The following is a 26,084-nucleotide window of genomic DNA, read 5'->3' as shown; positions in this document are numbered from 1 at the left end:
ACTTACTTACTCACTTACGCATGTTACTCCTCGTCGAGGAGCATAGGCTGCAAACCAGCATTCTCCACCCAACTCTGTCCTGAGCCTTCCTTTCCAGTTCTTTCCAGTTGTTATTCATCCTTTTCATATCTGCTTCAATCTCCCGGCGTAATGTGTTCTTTGGCTTCCCTCTTTTCCGCTTCCCTCCCGGATTCCAAGTTAGGGCTTGCCTCGTGATGCAGTTTGGTGATTTCCTTAATGTATGTCCGATCCACTTCGAACGTCTTTTCCTAATTTCCTCTTCAACTGGAAGCTGGTTTGTCCTCTCCCATAAAACGCTGTTGTTGATAGTATCCGGCCAGTGAGTGTTGAGTATCTTGCGTAAACAACTGTTTATAAGTACTCGTACCTTCTTGACGATGGTCGTAGTAGTTCTCCACGTTTCAGCTCCGTACAGTAGAACTGTCTTGACGTTCGTATTGAAGATTGTGACTTTAAAATTAGTTGACAGTTGTTTTGAGTTCCATATGTTCTTCAATTGTAGAAATGCTACCCTTGCTTTGCATATCCTCGACTTAACATCGTTTAAGGAAGTCGATTTCCAAGCTCGTTGGTGGGGATGGAGCTAAATTGAGCGACAAATCTCTTTGTACAAAGCAAGTGCCTTCTGATGTCTTTATGTCTCATGGTTCAGACACAGTTAGGGCTAATTATCATGATAGTGATTCTAGTTGTGAGTTAATAGCAGATGAAGTAGAAAATCTTAGTTTAGATGAAAAGCAAAGATCCGAGGTATCAAAGCAGACTGTCATGCCTAACCTTCTCTTAGTTGGCCTAGAATTACCAAAGGTTGAACTAAGTTACTTTGACGGACAACCAAAACAGTATTGGAGGTTTATAAGACAGTTTGAGACTTATGTTGCATCGAGAGTCAGTGATGATAGTCAACGTCTGCTCTATTTGATACATTACTGTAAGGGAAAGGCGAAAGCAGCTATTGAAGGTTGTGTCGTGATGGACGATGCTTCGGGTTATAAGAGAGCCAGGGAAATTCTGAAACGTTTGTTTGGACAGGCTCATGAAGGTTGTAACTTTTTTTCACGTGGTTATACTTTTTATTATTATTAGTGTTTCCTTCTAATTTAACAACATTTATTAGTGAAAAATACTTCATTTCTGATAGGGCTCTATTAATTTGACGCCCTATCCTGTGACTCAACGTAGTACATTAAGCTCACTATTTCACACGCTGTCCACCTCTCCTCGTTCACTAACGTTAATATATTAGCTATTAGCAAATATTGATCTGACTCTACCATAAAACTTTACACATCTAGTAAGTAAAGATACAACAGTCGCTGCTCACCCAATACAAAATTTATATTTACATTACTTCTAATAATGTCCAGGTCATCTAAAAAACACATAATCTCTCCTGATGCTCATAGCACGTGCAAAAGATCTAAATCCACCACTCACGCGAATAATGTGAAGCTTTCTAAACACACTGATCAGTCTGCATCATACTCTGATCTTCCTACAGCTACACTAGACGTGCACCATGTACTTGGGCATGACCTGTCACTACCTTGCATCTCGCTTGTAGATATAAATAAGAGTAATCACCTACCGCCTACTCCGACATCATTTGACAGCCCACACATCACACGTTGTGAGCGGTATTTAGACAGTGCGGTTGACCCCATACACACAATAAATCCACAATCGATCATCCTGTGTAATGGCCAACAGAGTGCACATAAGCCCACCTACAGTAGCCAGCCTGATAATGTAGATCTCGACTACTCACCCAAACATATACCTTATCCCCCAACTAAGTACGCACAAGATGACCACCCGGTAGACACTTGCAACAAATGTCTATGCAACCAAATAGGCCATAATAATGTTGATATAAACTCTAATAATCTCACCAGTGATAGTTCTAAATGCAGTCAAATAAAATCTAGCCTCACCCAAACTATTCAAGACCTATTACCGTATAAATACCTAATCAGTGTTCCGGAAAATCCTGATCTCGAAATTATAAAAAACACTGAAAAAATAATTGACCACATATCAGCTGAAGTGCTGAAAAGACTTCAGTGTATGCACAATGTCATTGCGTATAATATACCTGATAGTACGAATCTGAAGCTTGCTAAAAATACTCTACTACAAGAATGTGGACTGTCGCAATCTTGGTGTGTAGCAAGAAGATTACGTAAAACACAGACTAAAGCCTCTTGTCCCATTCTATTTCAGTTTGGTAGTATCATAGAAGCCAATCACCTCCTTAAAAGTCAGTCTTTACTGAGGCGCGTTCCAACCTTTAAGAAAGTTAGAATCACCCATGACAAGACTGCCATCCAACGTCGAAACTCCAATGAAGTGCAAAACAATCAACCCAGCCTACATGGTAGCTGCAGTTACAACGTTGGCCATAGCGCTATCCCTAAAACACCATACCCTTCCCCTCCCAAAAACGGAGGCACGTCGCATACTGCTACTAGTCCTAAGAACAAGACTAAACACCAGGCAGCTGTAACCATTCATCCTAAGCCCAAACACTCAACTACATCAAAATGCCCACCCACCTATGCCTCTACAGTTTCAAAGCACTGTTCTCGTGGCTCCGATAAAAAGCCAAAACCCAACCCTCACACCAATCGCTCTAATAGCTATAACCGCCCAAACACTGTGATGCGAAATAATACTAAATTCTCTCTAAACACCCATAAGTACTCCAGCACTCTCAATACACAACATGCACCTACTCATAGCAGTCGAATGCACTACAACAAGCATAGTGAACTGGCAGTACCCCCATATCCTAACGTGAGGTTACGCCCGACAAAAACCACACTTACACATGATGCCAATAAGCCATATAGCTTGAAACATGCAGGTTACAGGAATCAGCACAGCCCACACAACAGAAACATCACCCCCGGCAACAATGTCAGACAATCATGCAATAATTATTTGAAACATACAACTCCCCTAACTACCCGTAATAGGAGAACACCCCACCGCCCACAAGGTAACCATAATGTCGGCCTGCTTGGGGACCCACCTATCGATTCTAAATACTACCAGAACCAAACCACCCTTTATAACTCTCTGATCTCCCCTAATTTGGCACACACACCACCTCATCCTTTTTTATCTCTCTCCCCCTCAACAGTATTGCTATGGGGTCTCCAAATGTTGAGGGCGACAATTCCACTATTCTGAGACCACCTTCTATATACTCCGACCTGATGGGGAGTGACACATCTTTCTCACCGTCGATAACTGTCTCTAGTCTTAAAAGCTCCTTGACGGAACATGATCACCCCCCGAATACACCGCCTATCCATTTAACTCACCCGATTCTACCCAACACTCCTGAACATACTTCTTTCGCCAAACTAACCTCCGACCACCTTTCTCCCGTTAACTATGCTGGTATTAAACTAAACAAACAAGAACGTAGAGCCAATACTCCCACTTTTTCCTCTTCTCATAGTAAAAGCGACAAACCACAGGGTTTACAGCACACCATTTTATTAGACAAACACTCATCCTTCCTGACACTAATGTTAATTAATGCCCGATCTATTCAGAATAAGATGACTCAACTACGCGCCCTATTACTTTTACACAACCCCTCACTTGTTTTGATAACGGAAAGTTGGTTGTCCTCCGATATCACAGACACGTACCTCCAAATAGACACGTATGAGCTCTTCCGCTGTGATCGAGTCACCAAGAAGGGTGGCGGTTGTCTCATATATGCATCAAAAAACATGAGGGCGGAAATCTTTAGTGATCATACCCTCAGTAAAGTACCAGATTCGATGTGGCTTACTGTACACACCCTTGAATGTAAAATACTAATCGGATGTATATATCGAGCTCCGAATACCCCCAGTCTGACTGACACCATTAGGTAGTCACATTGTGACCAATCCACAGTTTGAGACTATATCTCTTATTATAGTAGTGTAGAACTATGGTCTATTCCGTTAGAATTATTGTTATTGTTATCAGTACTGCTCCAATAATAGAGCTAACCCTCAAATTGTAGATTTGTCGTGATATAACTGCCTAATCTATAAGATCATACGTGGAAGTCACATCATTGTCTACACCGACTCATCATATCGTAACAGTCACCAATATATGATGGAGAACAAATTTAGGCTGGAGGTAGAATAATATATTTAACATGAATAGAAGAGATGAGTTGCACAAGAACGACCACGCCTACAAGGCTGAGCCACACCATCCAATTTATTGAATTGAATTCTTCCCGCCTTCTTCATTGTTGGTTTTTTCTTCTGATTAAAAATTAAATATCTATTTTCCTAGTTGTCTCATGTTCAGCTTTGAGGATTGTATGGTTGAGGCCCAATGCCACTACAAATACGCTCTGATGGGTAATCCAGTTCTAGGACGGAACGTCCGTCCAGCACTTCCAGTTTTCCAGTTGTTGTCTAACGTGGATCGTCCTGTGATCTCAAATGTGAAAGTATAACAATCCCCACAAATTCCCACACTGATAAACACATTGAATTGGTCAGTCATGCTAACTTATCTCTCACAAAAGGGTATACAGAAGGGTGACCAGAGTGGTTTGTATGAAGACTTGGTGCATTAAAAATCTTTCAAGAGATAACACAGAACAGTTACACAATCTATTCTGCATAAATTAATAAATGCATAGTTATTCGCTGCTTGATAGTATCCACATTAGTCATATTCATGCATCATATTCATGCACAGCGCTTCCTCAATCTACATTCGTTAGCCTTATGACCTTGTTTCAGACACATGAAGCAGATACCCCTGCTCTTAACTTGAGACCATCGGTTTTCCACTTTAGGCGCTAAAAAGCGTGGACATTTATCAACGGAGTGGTTGCCAGAACGTATATCACACTTAGTACTCACGGTCAAAGCATTCCACTGCCCTGATAGCGAATGACGATTCTTCCTCATGCTGTGCCCCTTTTTTGGATGCTCCGCCAACCGTCCAAATCTACTTGTAGTCACTCTTGCATGGGCTGCTACAAACTTGGTAAGCTCATCAGACGTACGTTCTCTATCGTCCTCAGTCAACTTATCTACTAGTTCTGCCCGCTGCACTTGCATGGGCTGAGGCAAAAGCTTCACCAATCATTCCAAGGCGACCAGAGAATTTAGATCTGTAGTTTAATCCATCTGTTCCGGAACAATAGCTCAATTTTTCATTTTTATAGCTAAGTTCGAAAGCTGTTCCGCATTATTACCATCAAAATTTACAACGTTGAATAAGTCCTCCAAAGTTTCACGTGCTATTACATGAGCCTGTCCAAACAAACGTTTCAGAATTTCCCTGGCTCTCTTATAACCCGAAGCATCGTCCATCACGACACAACCTTCAATAGCTGCTTTCGCCTTTCCCTTACAGTAATGTATCAAATAGAGCAGACGTTGACTATCATCACTGACTCTCGATGCAACATAAGTCTCAAACTGTCTTATAAACCTCCAATACTGTTTTGGTTGTCCGTCAAAGTAACTTAGTTCAACCTTTGGTAATTCTAGGCCAACTAAGAGAAGGTTAGGCATGACAGTCTGCTTTGATACCTCGGATCTTTGCTTTTCATCTAAACTAGGATTTTCTACTTCATCTGCTATTAACTCACAACTAGAATCACTATCATGATAATTAGCCCTAACTGTGTCTGAACCATGAGACATAAAGACATCAGAAGGCACTTGCTTTGTACAAAGAGATTTGTCGCTCAATTTAGCTCCATCCCCACCAACGAGCTTGGAAATTATCTTCTTTTGACAAGGTTTTGTCATTTCGAACGAAGCGACTAAATTTCAGTAACACAAGATTGAAATGTACCACACAATAGCGCTTCAAAAATTAGTGTTTTTATCTATCCTTGCTGGATTATCAAGTAAAAAATGCTTTTCAAATGTTGTTTTATAACACAGTGTTTCTAATTCTGTGAAAGTGCTCCGATCAACAACCAAAATGCACGATTCCAGTCAAATCAATCAACACGGTCAAAGATGGAACAACCTTTATGGCAGCCGCCAGAATAATATCAATTAAAACAAATTAGATGCAGTTGAAGAAGAAACATAGAAACCTAATGAAAGCGATAGAAAAACTAAGAAAACTATTATGAAATGAAACAACACAATCAAAAATGGAATCAAAATACTGACAATAATGTACAAATAAAGAAAACATTAAGAAGAAGCTATGAATGTAGGCATGTAGGGATTTCCAAAATGGATCTTACATTAATCTTTCTATAAACAAACTTAAAGGTTAGCATCCTAAAATTTGAGACACAGAGTTGCGAAATGGACTGTTTGTACACTTTTTACACTTTACGAATAGTCAATTTCCGGGGTTAACTGGCATCAGAGGAGGTCCGAACAACTTCTCAGTAGTCTTTTAAGAAGAAACTAGACATATTCTTGGGTAATAAGAACAATACTTCAGTAACCCGCTAATACTAGATGGGAAGCCCGTTGAGAGAAAGTTTCTCCTACTCACCAGAAACATTTTAACAATTTATATTTTCATCTGTATTTACGTGTATTTTGCTTCTGTTTTGGTTTGCCGGCAATTATTACTATAATACTGTGCATTATTTCTGGATTATCGTCAACTCTTCAATGCGGCTGAAGTTATTGACTACTATTTCGACTTATTTTAATTTAGCATTTTGTATTCTAGTGAAAACCATATTAAAAGACATTATATGTGATTGATTCTGTTCGGTTTGATTGAATGTTTCCTTTATATTATAGATATTTGGTTTTTTAACTATTAGGTCTCACACAATGTTTTATATGGGCTCCATAATAATAGGAGACAAATCTTGATTCATTGGAAGTATGTTTGCTAAAGGTCGGTGTGGCAATTAAGACCTAGAAGCAGGCGTATCAAGTTCATTAAGGCCCATTTTGTGCGTCCATGTATTTTCACTCAATAATCAAAGCTGTATCTGACCATGAAAAGTCTGGCAATTACAGTCTCACTATTTCTTTAAGATGCTTGTAAAGCCGAAGAAAAAATCGATACAATTCACATAAGTCCTAACACTTGAATGTGTTGGGTGAACCTCTAGCTAATCTTTGAAGCTGAACGTAAAATAATCGAGATTTAACACTGAAAGAAGGTCAGAGATGGTGAATGTCAGAACACTTAATCGGTACGGCATGTCTCGGCTATACGGGTGTGGTCACTCTACTTAGACACATCATTTTCGTCCCAGTGCAAACGTTTTCTGTACAAGTCTCAAGCAGCAACCGCAAATTGTTACGATTGGATGAGACGGTATAGATAGTGAAGTGATCTGCACTCAAGATATGATGGGCTAAGTAGTCACATCATGGCAGCTCCCGGTACTCACCTCACTTGAAAAAATCTCATCCATGAACTACAGCACTTAGGTTGCGCTCATCATTTTGGTTCGTTCTTTAGACATATATCCTGACCAAGTGGCATTTAGAAAAAAAATTATCGGCTTGGGATCCGGTCTGATTCATTTATCATGAGGAAGCGTGGTTTTCATCGTATATTTGTGGCTTATGTTTCAGATGTCAAAAGTTACGAACCACGGCTAACCACAAAGAATCGCACGCCGATTGCCTCGAAAGTCTCCCTCTTCGGATGTAAACATCTGTATGCAAATAACTTTTCACATATTGTTCTGATTGTTGTATATGCTCCGAAATTCGATGATATAAGTGCACCAGTCTAGAGCTTGGTATCGGCAAGCACAAATCTCGGCCTACTAAATTCAACTAAGAATTAAGGAATGAATTGTATCTATACCCGCATTAAGACATACACAGCGCAGAATAAAGTAAAGAAACTGTCATTTTATCTAATCACTCTAACACTGCCAAAAAACTCTGCACATAAGCAGTAAGCTGCACTTAGGCAAACATTCACCGCCGTGTAAACATGTAAATGCCAGAAAAAATGTTTGTGAAAAACTCGTCATTACGATGCACATGATAGGTTTACCAAGCCTACAACAATCATACAATATACGCCGTAGCACACGATTTCATAGTATACGCGGACCGATTTTCAATCACATGGAATGATATAATGTAACCACTACCAAAACTACGTGGATGTGGCAAAAATTCAGAACATAATCTCCGTTACTCCTTAGGTGACGCAACTTGTTGTTCGTCAAAACGGTTGACTCTTATTCACTACTTTTAGAAAGTCGAACTTATTATTAATTCGGAGAGGAAGCCAAAATCATCGATACATTGTACATTATATACTAATTGTTGAAAGTGTTTAAGCAACCCATTTGAGTTGGTTCTGTCCTTGGAGAAGGTTAACGCATTGTAAATGATGGATAGCGCTATATTTGCATTATCTTCCTTATGGGGTATCTGAGTGACCGTAGAAAAAGGTTGATTGAGCAGGTTTTAGAGTGGAATTCTAGTAGGTTGGATTTATTTGAACTTACGATCCCCGATGAAGTAAGAAATACTGTTGTTTGACACAGCTTTAGAAATGTGAGTTCAATGGGGTCATGCGGTTTTTTCTTCAGGATGAAAATAGGAAATTCCGGACAAAGTGCATTAGAGTGTCAAGTTCGTCCAGAACTTCTGAAGTTGCGGAAGTATTGAAAGAAAAGTTTTGCATCCAGGAACCGTCTGTCACTAACAAACGTTTCGGGATTTACGAGCATCATCCAAACGGAGGTTTGTTTCAGTATTACTAAGTGAATACTTCGATATTTTTCCGGTTTCATTAAAATATAGAGCTGTAGTAAAACGTATGCTCAGTCTACTGTATTGTAGATACTTGTTTTCTATCGAATGTATTTCTAATCATTTCAAACAGCACACTAAATGTGGTTTTTCATATTATCTAGTCTTCCGGCTGATGACTTTCTTCTCTGTCATGGTGCTTCATAGGACATGGGTTTTGTTCCAAACATTGTAACCATCAGTCAGTCTTTTGTGGTTTTCTCCATGAGGTACATAATGTATGTCGCTTATATTGTTAAATCAAACCACTTTGTATGGTTCTCATTAGCTTAGCAGTCATTTTATCACCAAACTTAATAATCTTTAGGACAGGTCTTGATAATTGTTATCACTAAATGTGCTTAAGTAGGTTGGTTACAAGTTTAGAAGCGTTCTAAGTAAAACCAGAAAATCTGTATAGTCTGATAAACAATATCACAATTCATTATCCCTAAAAGGGATCCATGAAAACTATGACTCTGAAGACACAAGTCATCTTGAATTAAGAGATTGTTGTCCCCCCACACCAGAGGTCCGTCTATACAATGATAAGTCTTTGTTTCCATATCGTGGTTTCTGTTATTGGATTGGAATTTCCCCTTTCATGTCAACTAATTTATTTATTTAAGCACATAAATATTGGTACAAAGGGGAACCAGATACATATGCGCCACACAAATCTCGTTTGATTTGTGTTAGAGCTGTGATACTACCCGGTTGCTCAAACCGAAGCACGTGGTTTTCTTAGGGAAGCACATCCGGAGCCTTTGACCTAAAGGTCTTATCCACAAGGCAGTGGAACATCGTGAGGAGATGCAGTCCCATGGTAGCCGGTAACCAACAATTGGTTCATACGCCATTTGTTCCCTTAGGATACTGGGGCCAATGTGCACCATTGGTTTGGTATCAGGGTTTTCCAACTCCCCTAGGTGAACTTTCCGTGTCCACCGACCCGGTTAAAGCGCCGGACATTCGCTTTTCGTCCTCTCACTTTCGTGAACATCACCCCCGCTACGAGAAGGCAGTGAGTAGGACTTCCCTGGCAGGGGCTATATACGCGTGGCCATGTGAAAGCATTTCGGGAGAGCGAACCCTCCTCACTCTCCGCCGTACCAGGGCATTTGGGGGCATGTCAACTAAATTACCATAAATATAACTTATCAGAAGGTACTATAATTTGTTAATTGCATTTTATAAGCATCTTTAAATACAACCAACACAGGCTTGTTCGAAATCGTGTAATTTACTGTCTATTTGCAAAACCGATAATTTTCATTTTTCGAAGTGTTTCAATCAACATCTACTTCTTGTTCAAACATTTATTTGCCGAAATTATCCCCGTGCATTTTATCATATTTGTTAGTACAACAAATGGCATCTATCATATAGGCAACACTACTGTTTATTATCTTTTTTATAAATGTCAATTGTCCGTTACTCAAGTTATGGTGATACTTCACTGGAATTTTTAATAATCCAGGTTCATACTGATTCCAACTGTTTAGTCGTTCAGACTACTCTCATAAGCTTACTCTTTGTCCTAAAAAATAAATTCCAACATAGTCTGTTAGGTTTCGTAAACACAAGTTTATCTACAACCGATATTTGAAGTTATACAATTAGACCTGTCTTTAAATAGTTATCTTTTACTATTGCAATGAGAAAAAAGTGTCTTTTCACAGACTTCCTTAACTGTATTCACCATTAGATATATACAACGACTAATAATCTTGTGTTACTATGTATAACAGTTGAAACTAATAATGTAACTCATTTACGAAATATAGGTTTATATTCTGAGTTTTAAACCAATACATGAAAGTGAGACTACCTAGTTTGTTATTTATTTACTATTTTGTTTGGACACATAAATATCAGTACAGAGACACAAGATACATATGCGCCACACAATAAAAATGAGAATGTGAAGAGATAAAGAATGTAAGATGCGTATAAGAGAAAGGGGAACAATAACGAACAGAAATTAGTGTGATATAATAATAATGATATAATGATAATGATAATATAATGATATAATAATAATAATAGCAGTAATGATAATAATAATGGTATCAGTTCGGTTAGCAAAGGTACAGCCAGAAAGAATTCTTCCAGTCAAAGAAGTTACGTCCATTTTTTATGAAGTAAGATAAAGTTACATCAGGATCACCACTAGTTCCTTTTCTGAGCCATATCTGATAACGTCTCTCCTGTGCTGCACCATCCCTAGGACTCCAACCTGGGATTCGTGAAGGACCAACAGAAGCCAGTCCTTTACAGCTTTCTTTCATACCCCGACACCATGTCATACACTGACAACCTCTCCGCTTTTTCCAACCAGCCCCAGTGTCGGCAAATAATGCACGGTGAGGAATTCTCTGGGACCACCGGGTAAGTAATGCAGTTGTTAGGAAACGGGCACTAGGTAATGATGGCAAATCGATTGATGAAGTAGTGAAATTTCATCAGTTGAGATGGTTGGGACACGTGCTACGTATGCCCAACCACCGACTGCCCCGACGTGCAATGCTTTATGGTGTAGGAGTAGGTTGGAAGAAAGCTAGGGGCGACCAGACCGAAACGTGGCATAAATCCATGAAGTCGCTGACAAGTGAACTGAGCCATGTTGGTAGGTGTAGACTACCTGGTTGGGATTCGCGAGATGATAGCAACCGATGGATAAAGACCTTGAATGACATGGCTCAAAATCGTTTGCAATGGCGAAGGTGCATCCACTCTTTGTGTTCTACTAAATTCTAATTCTCTAAATTCCTCATGTCCCTATCCTAATCTCTTTCCAATTTTATCTCACTGTATTATACTCCTTGAATAACATCTTCAAACCCTAATCTTTCACATAATGCTTATACTCTTACTACTTCTACCACTATGGGATTTGAATCGAAATCTTCATCTCTGTGCTAATGTGGTATGGCTGCTCGAACTGATGTACGTACGTACGAAGTTCTACGCTGTGACTGACTGACTGATTCTCTGGGACGACATTCGTAGAACATGTCCAAGCCACCGAAGTCGATGTTTTGAGATGGTGACACCAATTGAATTGTCGTCGCTGTGCCCAAACACACGATGCCGAACCTTTGCATTACTAACATGGTGTTGCCACTGGATGTCAGCTACCCTTTGGAGACAACGATTATCAAACACAGAGAGTCGTCTAACATCCTCAACTCGGAGAGGCCAGGTTTTACAAGCATAGAGCAAAACTACTCTCACCGACGCGTTGTAGACCCGACCTTTTACAGCCAGACTAACATCACGAAAGCACCAAAGATGGTCCAGATTGGCATAAGCCGCTCTGGCTTTCACTATACATGGATTGATCTTATCACCCACGCCACCATCAACACTTAAGCAGCTACCTAGATACACGAAATTCTCGACTATTTCTATCTGCTCACTATCCAGGGTGAGTGCAGGATTGGGGTCCTACCAGTCTTGTAAAAGTACTTTGCACTTCGAAGTCGCTAAGCATATACCATACCTACGGACACTAATTGTCAACTGATTAAGTGCGGGTTGCATGGCTTGAGTATTATCGCACAGTAGAACAATATCATCCGCATACTCAAGGTCGAGAAGTCTTTCTCCAGGCAACAGATTCACACCATCATTACTTGCATCCTTCAGAACTGTTTCCTGCAAAGTTGGAGGGGAATAATGAGATTGGGCAACCCTGACTAGTCCCCCAAATGCCCTGGTACGGCGGAGAGTGAGGAGGGTTCGCTCTCCCTCCCGAAATGCTTTCACATGGCCACGCGTATATAGCCCCTGCCAGGGAAGTCCTACTCACTGCCTTCTCGTAGCGGGGGTGATGTTCACGAAAGTGAGAGGACGAAAAGCTTTAACTGGGTCGGTGGACACGGAAAGTTCACCTAGGGGAGTTGGAAAACCCTGATACCAAACCAATGGTGCACATTGGCCCCAGTATCCTAAGGGAACAAATGGCGTATGAACCAATTGTTGGTTACCGGCTACCATGGGACTGCATCTCCTCACGATGTTCCACTGCCTTGTGGATAAGACCTTTAGGTCAAAGGCTCCGGATGTGCTTCCCTAAGAAAACCACGTGCTTCGGTTTGAGCAACCGGGTAGTATCACAGCTCTAACACAAATAAATGGAATGACTTGTTCTGACAATCCTATTTACGCGCTTACTATATGCCAGACAATTAACATTATTATTATTATTTACCGTATCGCTTATAGTGTGGCGCAAAAGTATCTGGTGCCCTTTTGTACCAATATGTATGTGTTTAAATAAAATAAAATACCCTGTCTCACCCCACTGCTTGAATTGAACAATGGGGAGAGAAGGTTGTATGCCCTAACTCTACCTGAGGTGTTTGTATATAGGGCTTTTAAGATGTTAATAAACTTTTCAGGCACACCCTTCTTCAATAGACAATCCCAGAGAACAGTCCTGTCCAATGAATCGAAGGCAGTCCTGATATCAAGAAACACCACGATTTCTGGCCTGTGATAAGTATGACAGTGTTCTAACATTTATCGGAGGGTAAAGATGTGATCAATACATCCTCGACCAGAACAAAAACCAGCCCGCTCCTCACGAGCCAATCTTTCTTGGGTTTTGAACAGCCTACGAAGTATGACGGAAACCAATAATTGAACGCAATCGGAAGTAAACTTATCCCTCGATAGTTCCTACAGAGATGACGTGAACCCTTTTTAAGGATAGGGACAATTATCGACTCATTCCACGATGTTGGAACACTCTCTAACTCCCAAACCTTTGTAAACAACGCAGTCAGTTCGTTCGCCGGAAAGTCGCCATCATCTTTAAAAAGAGCCGGAGGTATGTCATCTGGGCCTGGTGATTTGTAGCGTTTCAAGAGTTGGAGATCCTTGCGGACTTCCACCTCATTTGGTGGATCGGTCGTCGAAGGCCATGGAGGGCAGGACAGTTTGATCGATGTTGCCGGGACAGCAAACCAGTTGAACTGGCCATCGTTCAAGATGTCGATAGATGTTAGTGATTGGGATCCCTTCATCTTCACAGATTGTTTCGCTCACACCAGATTTCTTGCTGCTAGTGACCCGAATGAGTTGAAAGAGCTTCCGGCAGTTACCAGATGCAGCTGCTACTCCCAACTCTCTGGCACACTCCGACCACCAAACTTCTCGGTCCTTACGCAAGCTTTGCCCAATTTCATTACGTAACAGTCGTCGTTTGTAGTCAAACTCACAGGCGCCTGGAGTAGACCGACAGGCTTCAATGAGTTGTAAGAAACCTGAAGAAACTCAGTGTTTATAAGCGGGACGTTTCGCGAAGCCTCAAGCGACTTTACTCGCCATTTTCATGGCGTCGTTCAATTGCAACCAATGCTCTCATCTGTACTCTTTGGTGGGATGTTAGCCAGCCTTGAACCTAGCTCGGTTTTACATTTAGTTGTAACAAGCTGCAACCAATTTACTGACATCGATCTGTTCAGGACGGTGAATTTGTTGGCCACTGAAAAGTAAGGTAAGATTAGTGCAAACAAGGGCATGATCGGAGTTCAGATAGGCACTCCAAAAGGAGCGACAGTCTTGTACACAGCCACGCCAGCGGTAGCTGATCGTGATGTGACCAATCTGAGTTCAGGCTTGAGATGCAGAGGGAGAGCGCCGAACGGCACATCGGCGATGACTGTGCCGGAAGTTAGTGACAGCCAGAAACAGGTTGTAGTCTGTGCACAGTTGCCGTAGACAGTCCCCGTTATCTGTCCTGCGACCAACAAGTCCCCATCAGCTACCTAAATGACTCTCTTCCGTGCCTAGACGCCCGACCTCAGCATTCAAATCTCCAGCTAGTACTACAATATCTGTCGAACGCACTTTCTGCGGAAAAACTGTTAACTGATGGTCGAACTCATCCTTGATCGCATCCTAGCTGCAATCTGTTGGAGCATAGAGGGAGATGACGAAAAGACATCGTTTCTCACACCTATTTCTTCTCACTTTGATGGAGCTTTCTAACCTAACCGCACGACCGATTAATTAGTGTTGCCTCAGCTCTAGCGCTTTGTGCACACCAACGCCAGCAAAACCAGATGAAAATGCCACAGGGTCCCCGGATAAACGCACGTAAAACAAGCTTTTCAAAGCGACAGATGGAGAGCGAATTTGTAGTACTTCACTAGTCTTGAATACGGGTCTCTGATAGACAACAGACGTCGATATTAAGACTTTCTAAAAACATAACCAACCCTATCTGTTGTCCTATCCGCACTTGTGTGTGAACGTTGAAGGAAACCAGTTTGAATGGCATACGTGGTTTCAGAAAGGCTGTTTCAGTATTCGTATTCGGTGGTAGCATTCAACTTTCGACCAGCCAGTGACTCAAGATCGTTTAGATAGAGCAGAGTTTCCACCATAGGCAAGCTGCTGTATAAGTTGGAAAATAAGAATACACAAAAATGAGAGTAGTTAAGTGATGTAGCATATAAAAAAAATGAATGTTACCAAATGGATGTGAATTGTTCGAATTTTAATTGAAGCTAGAATAGTATTTTCAGTAATTATCATCACCTCATTTTATTTGTGTGCGGGCCGTGGTAGTGCTCAGACCAAAGCAAGTGGTTTACTTAGGGGGCTACACCCGGAGCCTTTGACCCGAAGGTCTAATCCACAAGGCAGTGGAGCAGCGTAAGGAGATGCAGTCCCATGGGAGCGGGTGACCATCGATTGATTCATACGCCATTTGTTCCCTCAGGATCCTGGAGCCCATGTGCACCACTGGTTTGGAATCAGGGTTTTCCAACTCTCCTAGATGGACTCTCGTGTCCGTCAACCCGGTTGAAGCTCCGGACATCTGCTTTTCGTCCTCTCAATTTCGTAAACAACACCCCCGCCACGAGAAGGCAGTGAGTAGAACCTCCCTGACAATGGTTGTATGCACTTGGCTATGTGAGCATTTCGAAAGGGAGATCTGACTCTCCCCACTCTCGGCCGTAGCAGGCCCAAACCTAACTAGATCTCATGGATTACAAATCACCTCGAGAATCAAGTACTTTAATCATTTAAATACTGCTTCGCACATTGTAAAAATATATACCTCCGTATTCTGAAAACACAAACCAATCCCAAGTTAGTTAACTAGTATAAGCTATATTGATCAGTTCTATAATGACTGCTTACTAAAGTTTCAGTAAAATTAAACTCCAGCTTAACTATGAACAGAATGGTTACAATTAATGTTCATTTTTATGACATCTTGAATTTGTTGTTAAATTCTTGTCTTTTTTTAAACTTTATCAGTTAGACGACTGACGAACGATGAATATCCTTTGTTAGTCCAACTCAGTTGGAGTAAATTAGGTCGAGAAGGAAAGTTTGTTTTAAAACTGGAACCTAACAGTGGACATATTCAGGTATGTCTTTCCTCTTTTTGGTGGTCAGTTGCTTTTTGTTTTTACTCTCAAACTTTTTATTTCTGTCCATAACTTCTTGATAGAAAAAGTGTACACGTACTTACAGACAATTTCACAAAATACATAAAAAGGTAAGTATTCAGAAAAATTGTTTTAACCGAATTTTAGGCAAGTAATCAACAAAACTCAAGGTTCAATTTGACCTTGTTGCTTAGGTGATTGGAAACATGCTTTCCTCAATAAAAACACAAAAATAGGGATTTTAAGCTTGAGAAGAATGGAGACAGTTTTGAACTAAAGTTGACATTTTGAGTTCCTACAGTTAAAAACAGGAAGTTCACTGGAGGGATCTCTTTTCAACTAATTTATTGTCAAGCTGTACAATCGTATTTATATATGGAGAATGTTTTGTGTTAAAGTACTAGTTCCGCGAGGACATATGAACAAGGAATAACCACGATGATGTAAACGAAAGATTATGATACTGGATTACGTAATATAAGTGATAAAAATCGACTTAATAAGTTAGTAACGAATGATTATGTGAATCCAGTTCCTACAATAACATGAAACATTATTCTATGGCAGTCAAATGCATTCGTATTACTGTTTGGTTTTCACAAAGTAGCGCACGGCTTTAGAAAACGTGATTTTTTCTGAATACATTATTTATCCTTTTCATGTAAATCCCCATAACATACTTTTATTTTAATAATTCTCTTTTCAAGAAAAATGTTTCAGAAATTCAAAATGGAACAAATTTACTTAATGATCCAAATAATAATAGTAATGTTTGTGGATCAGTAATCAACTCTAAAACTCGTCTGTTTCCACGTCTCTGGTCTTTTCGACGTGAAAAGATCACTTCACCTATGACTGTAAAAACGGATGAAAGACGTAAACAACCATTAGGTTGTGCAGCAGGTGTAGGATTGTCGAAAACTTCTCGTTCCATTTTTAATACTGAAAATTCATTGATATGTTTACTAGGATCAATTAAACATCATGGTAGTGGCGATAATATTATACATCGTAATAATAACAATAAAAATTCAATTTCACCGAATCCTGACACTCTACCAAATTCATCATTTACACGTACAATATCGAATCCGGAGACAGCGATGCAACAAAAACGTCAACGTACATTAGAAGCTAAATTTATGCAAATGTTACATCATGATAATATTGGATCAGGTACGTTTAAGAAGTAGAAGGGTTTTTTTAAGTCAACCTCTTTCAAAGATTGAAACTATCGATAGCTGGAATTCGGCATGATCTTGTATCGATTCAAGTTGTCTTGCGGTATTTTAACACAATTATAGATAAGAAATTAATAAGGCTACTCATTAAAAGTGAATACTCTGTATGTAGTACATGTTGCAGAATATATGTTGTAGTTGATCAGTGCTGTTCTTTCCTGAGCCACTCTGTTAAATGCTGCCAAACACGACTGCAAAGTGGTATCGACTGACCACTGGCATACGAAGCTCCACAAAAGAAAGCAGACTGGCATATGCGCATCAGTGGTTTATAGAGGTTAGGCGTTCGTGCTCGAAACCGAAGGTACTGGGTCTTAGTCCAGTGTGGGAGATCGTGGATATTAGCTACTATAGTATATTTCGTTATTGCTACAGCTCTGATAACAGACCAATTCCAAGATTGTATAATTTCAAGTTCTGCTGCTTTCCCATCCTTGATTTGTCTGATGGTCACCCTGAATTTTTCGATCGTTGGTGAAGTGACATCCATAGGAAGGTCTGTGTGTGCTTCTTCGATCCCCGGTGGATTCAATGGAACTGGTCTATCCAACAGTTCCTCGAAGTATTCTGCCCATCTTTTCCTTCGTTCTTGAATCTCAATGATTGTCTTTCCTTCTTTGTCCTTGACGGGTCTCTCCGGTTTACTATATCTCCGTGCTAGTTTCTTCGTTGTATCATATGATTGTTTCATATTCCCTTCTCTCGCAGATGTTTTTTTTGTCGTTGCTAAGTCTTTCTAACACTGAGTGAAAGAATTTGGAGGACCATTGAAAACTATGGAGCACTGAGTCTGTTTTACTTTAGCTTGAAACACAGTCTGCACTCATAGTTTCAGTGAATATTAAACATATTCCTTCAGGTCTCGTGACGAGCCACTAATAGTCCGTTGTCTACGGGAGCTAAAAGTTCCGTGCGTATTTTATGGATTCAATAAGAAAACACATCAGAAAACATTACTTTTGTAAAATATGGTAATTGCCTACTCACTATATGAATGATAGTATCTTATTTCGTATTTTATATCCAGTGAACCTCCTGAAGTTGAATATCTTGGAGATAATATCTATCCTGTTATAAACTCGATCGCTTTAAAACAACATGGTAATCGTGGTAGTGGTGGAACAGTATGGCTACGTGCAAAGTTATTTCAATTCGTTGAAAATTATCGACCTGCACATTATGGTACATGGCGACGTCGTAGTCGTATCGTTACTGGTCGTAGACCATTTGCTCGTGATGATTATCAACTTGATTATTCCATTGATTCAGATGATGAATGGGAAGAAGAAGAACCTGGTGAAAGTATTACACAGTCTGATGTGAGTTAGTTCATTATAAATGATGAATATATAGCTCTGCTTTGTTAAAACGACTATTTAATCAATACATAATGTAAAATAGCAAAATATGATGCCCTATAGTATGTACTTTACATTCGCACTGATAGATCTGTCAAAGGGGTAGTATGTATTCTAGATTACTAGCTAGACACTTCAAAATGGAAAAAACGGATTATTAATGAGTAGGAAACGATCCATAAAGTTATATCCATTATTCTTGTAACCTCTTCCAATATATTTAGTGGTACGTTATTTTTCTATTTTAAATGACACTTTGAATGACATTTAAATGTTACGACTGTGAAAATATAGTGTAGACAGAACGAGGCTTTTCGCTCAATGTTTGGAAAAGTTTGCACCTTAATTTTTAAATCTGAAAACTATCTGTGTCAAATTATTAAATACCGGTTAATAATTCGGTTACTATTATTTGACAGTGAAATGTTACTCGATTTTCTAAGTTACAGCTTTAAGCATAACATTGGCATAAATTTTGGTGAAGCTATATTTATCATTTCAGATTGATAAGATTGGTAAATTTAGTGGTAGACCTGTACGTACTTTGTCTTTCAGTTTATTTTACGCCTTTTTTCGCTGATTCACCTATATATTTCTTTTTTTTGTAATCAATTCAATGTAATTCCACGTGATTTCAATTGTGATCCGAGTTATATGTGGTTTTTCAAGTTGCTTAGTTGAATATAGCTAATACATTTTTTAAAATGGATAGACATATGTAGTGTTTTCGCCCGCAAATTCCTCCTAGTCTTATGGATGTTTTCCTCACCTGCTAGTAAAATACCAGTCCATCCTGCTAATTATATGAAAATTGTGTACACCATGTGGTTTTCTCACACTTATTCTATTACATATGATGTATCTTTGTATGACAATTACACATAGATGCTAAAATTACTATCGTTGAAAGACTATCATCTTGAGCATACTAGAAGAATGTGCGAGATAGTAACTGCTTTTCCATATTAAAAAGTTGCTCTCTGTCATCGTGTAAAACCAAATTATTCACATAAATGGTAAACTCGGATTATTTACTACATTTTAAACCATTGGCAAGATAGAACAAAATCCAGCGAGAATAACTTCATAGGTTTGTATTCGGATTCAGTGAAACATGCAAAAGATTTGAAATACATTTTATACTACGCGTAGGATATCTAGATACGACCTGAAAAACTGCAAATAGTAGTTTTGTAAATAAAAATTCTAATTTTTATCCATAGGAGTTTTGAAAACCCAAAACATAATAAATAAATCTATTTTAAACTGGGTAAAAATCCCAGAAACTACCTTTGTTCTAATGGAGAAATTGCATTTGAGACTAAACCACTGATTCCCTATAGTTATTCATTGAGGCGAACTATTGGCATTTTGGCATCAATACGTGTTCCTTTTAAACTATTTCACTTTCCACGATTCGGTCAGTAAGTTCCATTCAATATAACGTTATTCAATTCGTTTTGGTGATGTTTTGCAAATCAAATTTGCAAACTTGCTCCCCTAGCTAAACACTATGGTATCGTGGTGTACCTTGTTCCAACCCGTGATATAGGCTCGAATTTCTGGAGAGCATTATTGTTTACAAAATCGTTTGTGAGTATCGATCCCCATGAAACCTAATTTTAAGAATTCGCAATAAACTCTTATAGGCATTTAATTTGTTTTATTGGTTCACTCCTGTAGTGAAATTTTCATATTCATTTTTAATTTTTTTCTGTTCATTCAATCCAAACAATGCATCATTTTACTTGACTTGTTACTTTTGAAAATTATAAATTTTATGCTTCTCAAATTTCAATGTGTTAGTTCTAGTCGAAGTCGACATAACTCACGATTGAAAGTGTTGCAAGCTTTTTCTGGTACTGACAACAGTGTGATGCCTCTGTGATTCTCACATTTGCTCAGACCTCCTTTCTGAGGTATCTTGATGAGGCATCCTTCTTTTCAATCCGTTGGCACTTGTTCCTCCTCCCAAATCTTCTTGAATAGAAAGTGAAGCATGTTTGCTGTTACTTCAGTGTCTAACTTCAGTGCTTCAGCTGGTATATTGTCAGGTCCTGCCGCATTTCCATCCTTGATTTGTCTGATGGTCACCCTGAATTTTTCGATCGTTGGTGAAGTGACATCCATAGGAAGGTCTGTGTGTGCTTCTTCGATCCCCGGTGGATTCAATGGAACTGGTCTATTCAACAGTTCCTCGAAGTATTCTGCCCATCTTTTCCTCCGTTCTTAAATCTCAATGATTGTCTTTCCTTCTTTGTCCTTGACGGGTCTCTCCGGTTTACTATATCTCCGTGCTAGTTTCTTCGTTGTATCATATGGTTGTTTCATATTCCCTTCTCTCGCAGATGTTTTTTTGTCGTTGCTAAGTCTTCCACATATTTCTGCTTGTCGACTCTTATGCTCTTCTTCACTTGCTTGTTTGTCTCTGTGTATTTAGTTTCATGCCTTGACTTTCTCTGTTCTGGTTCGGCTGTTGTTAATTGCTTTCTTCCTGTTCTTCTTTTCTTGAATATTGACCAAGGTTTCGATATAGATCCATTCCTTATGATGATGCTTTTTACGGTCCAGAACCTCCTGACACGTTGAAGTTAGTGCTTCATTGATCCCTTTCCAGTTGTCCTCCATAGTGGTTTCTTCTTCTTTCAGTAGATCCTGTAAGGCTTGGAGCCGGTTGTTGAGAATCATATTGAATTGGTTCAGTTTGTCAGTATGTTGAAGGAAGGCTGTATTGAACCTTTGTAATGCTGTTTCCCCAGTTGTCCAATGCGTCTTTAGCCTCAGTCTTACTCTGGCCACAACCAGGTGGTGATCTGAAGCTATGTCAGCTCCTCTCGTGGTTCTCACATCTTCCATTGCCCTTCGGAATATTTTGTTGATACAAATATGATCTATCTGTTTCTTTGTGGTGTGGTCCGCCGAGATCCATGTAGCTTTGTGTATGCGTTTGTGGGGGAATATTGTGCCGCCTATAACCAGTTTGTGGAATGCACATAGATTTGCAAATCTCTCCCCATTTTCATTTCTCTCTCCTAGTCCATGTCGTCCAATTATATCTTCATATCCTGTGTTGTCCACTCCGACTTTAGCATGTAGGTCTCCCATTAGGATGGTGAGGTTTTTTCTTGAGCAATTAGCTATGATTGATTGCAGTTTCTCATAGAACTGGTCTTTATCGTCATCGTTGCTATCATTGGTGGGTGCATAACATTGGATAACATTCATTGTGATTCCCTCCTTCTTTGTTTTGAATGATGCTTTGATAATTCTGGATCCGTGAGATTCCCATCCTACAAGTGCATTTCGTGCTTCTCTTGACAGCATTAGAGCAAATCCCTGAGTGTGTGGAGCATTTTCCTCTTCGTGATCGAAGTGCAGCAGCATTTCTCCCGTATATGGCCTTGGCTGTTCAGCTTGTGTTCAATGGGTTTCGCTGATTCCAAGTACTGCCGATTTGTATCTCCTCATTTCCATTGCTATTCGACTGGTCTTCCCGGTCTCCCACATTGTCCGGACGTTCCATGTACCTATGAAAATTGTTGCTGTTGTTGTTAGAATGGGCATCGGCCTCATGACTTTTTAAGAACCTCGGCTTTCATCATGAAGCGTCATAATCCTTCCTTCAACGCGTAGGGTAGAGTTTAAGTGGTTTAGATTGTTTATTCTGGTTAACGTTCTTTTTAGCGAGGTTGTTTTCTACGGGATATGGTTGCCGATTCTACTCTCAATCCCTCCTTACCCGATCTTGGGACCGTCAGTAGCCCTAGAAGAGTTACAGGCGGAGTTAAATGCTAGAAAAAGATAGCAAATATAAAGGGAGTGGTGACCAGCAACCTATATTTATATCACGGGATACGTAAGTGCAAACCTATGTGCTATCGGTGTGCATATAACGTTTATTCATTCTAAATGAGACACCTGCATTAGAAGACCCTGGTGTTTCAAACAACGAGAACGTGTCTAGGAGCTGAGTTTTTCGCCATGAAATGACAGTCTTCCTGCCAGAAAAGCCGGTTGATTTCTCCAAATGTCTCTTCACTTTCATTATACAAACTGAATAAATGGTCATCTAACGTAATGGAACGCTTCCCTGTTATACCTGTCCTTTTTCGTTGTTTACACGAATGAGACGTTAATTTACCTTAGACGAATACTAACACCAGATTTCCCACCCAGCGTCTACTCTACAGGACTACAACGCAAGTCATCAAGAACACGTGATTAGCCTGACTAGAACGCAAATATATTTCCACACTAAAGCCCGACACAATCCAACAATAATGAACAACCAATAAATAATAAGGATAGGGAAATATATAACTCATCTGGCACCCGTCAGACTATCTACACCACAACAACCAATTATTATCATTCTCACCCACACATTATTCCCAACTCATAATCTCTTTTATCTTGAAGAGAGAAAGAATAGTTGAGCAGAATAACATCTAATTCATTTTATTTCGCTTGGTCCTCATCAGCTGCTTACAACTTGTAGCATTTAATAACAAATATTGACTGGCTATAAATAAGTGGTTACGTGATGCTTAAACGCTAATTATAAGTACGAGCAAAGTGAGTAAAGCTCAGACAGTAAGAAAAAGTAAAGAGGAGTTGAGAAAGATTAACAATTATCGTTTTATTATATATAAACTGGGTCTCTGACCCTTGATAATACCAAAATTCAGAAGACTAGAGCTTGACTGCTTATTAATATCATTCTTTCCTCCCCCCCTTACATCTGTTGTTTTTCTAGGTGGAACGTTAAGAATCTACGGTGGTCAATTATTTCCTGAAATACCATATAAAACATTATTAATATCAATTACAGACAATGTTGGATATATTATACGTGAAAGTTTAAATAAATATGGTTTAGACGAAGCCGATCCAGATGCATATTGTTTAGTTATGCGTAAACGTAATTCTCATGATATATTGACTGGATTAGTTGGTGTCGAAGAAATACTCTCAGATGATTTATGTCCATTAGAATATTTATTGACTTCACTGTCAACAAACAATCCATCATCATCGTCATCAACAGTAGTTGGGACAAAATCCTTTGGTAATACAGTGATCACTTTTGAAGTAAGTAAAATATTTACAAGTGTTTTTTGTATTTCACCAACGATATTTTTTGTGTGGTTGCTCAGCTACTTATTGGTTTGAAGTCTTCAACTTTTAACTAGCGAGTTACAGGTTCTAAACCCATGACGTCTACTTTAATTTAAGCAACTGGATAGTATTACTACTCTCTTACAAGTAGGGAGTATCTGTTTTATTTTTTTTATTTAATAATTCATTCAGTTTAAAGATCTTTATGGCTAAAAGCGAGCGTTACAATAGGTCTACTGTCTATAGATTATCGTAAATTGTTTCTCCAAGTGACCATTAACAATACGATTATCATCCATTTGTGTCATTTAGTAAACTTTCTTAATAAATCATACGAAGTATAGAATAAAAAAAACAATAAGTTATCCTTTTAGTTTCCTCAGTGGTGAATTACTATGCGTACGTACACACACATACATGCACTTCATTGATTAATTGTCATGTGTATAACTTTATTCTAAATGTACTTCTTGTTTTCAGTTAATTTCCTTTTTTCTTTTTGAGCAAATACACTGTGGCGTACACAACATTAAGTTATAGAATCATTGCTAATGCTATAGCTATTATTATTTTCATGATGTGTCTCACTGGATCTCGAGAATGAAAACAACACATTTTTCAAATGTTTCACTCACTCTTTCTTGATCTTTTTAACGTCCACTGCCTGTAAATTCTGGTTTATACGCCCGTGTGTTTGTGTATGTAAGCCTTCTTTTCTGACCTTTAATATGTTTACCTACAAATACTCCACAATTCACATTTCCGAAATTAAAAAAAAATATCAGAAAATGATCAAGACCTTGTGAAAACTTCACGATAATAGTTATTAATAAATTTAACAAACTATATATATGCATGTATGTCCTGGGTTCGAGTTCCTTCTGAAGGATCGTGGATGCGCACTGGTGAAGAGTCCCATGCTAGGAAGAAACGGCCGTCCAGCGTTTCTAGATTCTCCATGGTGGTTTAATGTTGTTCGATTCACGATTTCAATGAATGGGAATATCTGAAAATAATCAAAATCTTGTGAATTAAGTGAAACTTCACAATAATTGTTGATAAACTATATATATATATATATATATATATATATATATATATATATATATGACGGTTATAGTTTAGGGAAACACGAAATCCATGATTTTTCATCCTATCCCATTTTTAAAGTTTATGAAAATTGTTGGCTTATAGTTTGTTATTCGTCGATTTTATAATCGGTTACACAATATATAAACGACATGTAACCACCATCTTTCTAATAGCAAATAAAACTTATAACAGTTTACGAAAAATGCTTGCAAGTGACATCGTTAAATTTTGTTCTTTCTGTTTAGTCATTAAAGTTGATTGCAGGTTTGTGCTCCGTCCCGATCAATCTATCACTATTACCTAGCTTTACAAAAAGTCTGTAGCTAAAAGTCGATTGTGTAAACCTTAAACTTGGATATTATGGTGTTGAGTCACTCATGCATGCAATCTTATGATTTCACCTGTATTTCTCTCTTACACCGACCTTTGAGGAACCAATCAGACTTAAGATATCGCTTCTAGTCTGAGCCATGTTGGTAGATGCAGACTACCTGGTTGGGGTCCGCGTGACTATCGTAACCAATGGTTGGAGACTCTGGGTGACATGGCTCAGAATCGATCACAATGGCGTAGGTGTATACACTCTTTGTCTTCCCTTAAACCTTGAGATTAAAATTGCTTCATAACTTTTTTCCTTCCTATACTATATCCTTATATACAACCTTTCTTTACATACTACCACCACTAAATTAATTACTTCTATGTGTCCGGTGTTCATCTTGTTGTGCTAACGAGGTATGGCAACTTGGACCGATGCATATATGTGCCCGGTCCTACGTTGTCGCTGACTGACTGACTGACTTATTGGATTTTGCACAATATTCAAAACTCAGGATAACTTACATACTACTAATAAATAGGTACAAACAGTTTATAGTTAGTTTCTAAAAATGTTTAAAATGGTTAAAAATAACTTTAATGTAACTACATAGCGAAAGTGATATAATGCTTTAGCCAAATTACAGTAAGTATTGTATCTCAGCCCACTCAGTATGATTCAGAGCACAATCAGGAGTATTTTCGTGATTAAAACGTATTTTTTTATTCTTGTAGTGTCTAGTACTGTGTCAAGCCCTCATGGGTTATTATAGCTTCCAGACA

General features: G+C 39.0%; 1 protein-coding gene across 1 annotated transcript; it reads left to right on the top strand.

Annotated features, from left to right (window-relative positions):
• Positions 1-8,313: 8,313 nt before the first annotated feature.
• On the top strand, positions 8,314-26,013 carry Smp_169130 (afadin (af-6 protein), putative; the record flags this gene model as incomplete). The annotated part of the gene is made up of 6 exons (XM_018793787.1): positions 8,314-8,486; positions 8,519-8,711; positions 16,041-16,153; positions 16,882-17,350; positions 23,530-23,864; positions 25,966-26,013. The coding sequence occupies exons 1-6, from the start codon at positions 8,388-8,390 to the stop codon at positions 26,011-26,013; spliced, it is 1,257 nt and encodes a 418-aa protein (XP_018647116.1). The 5' UTR covers positions 8,314-8,387.
• Positions 26,014-26,084: the final 71 nt, after the last annotated feature.

This window comes from Schistosoma mansoni (genome assembly GCF_000237925.1).
Source record: "Schistosoma mansoni, WGS project CABG00000000 data, supercontig 0196, strain Puerto Rico, whole genome shotgun sequence".
NCBI lineage: Eukaryota > Metazoa > Platyhelminthes > Trematoda > Strigeidida > Schistosomatidae > Schistosoma > Schistosoma mansoni.
Note: the sequence above shows the minus strand (reverse complement) of the source record. Positions and strands in the feature narration are given on the sequence as shown.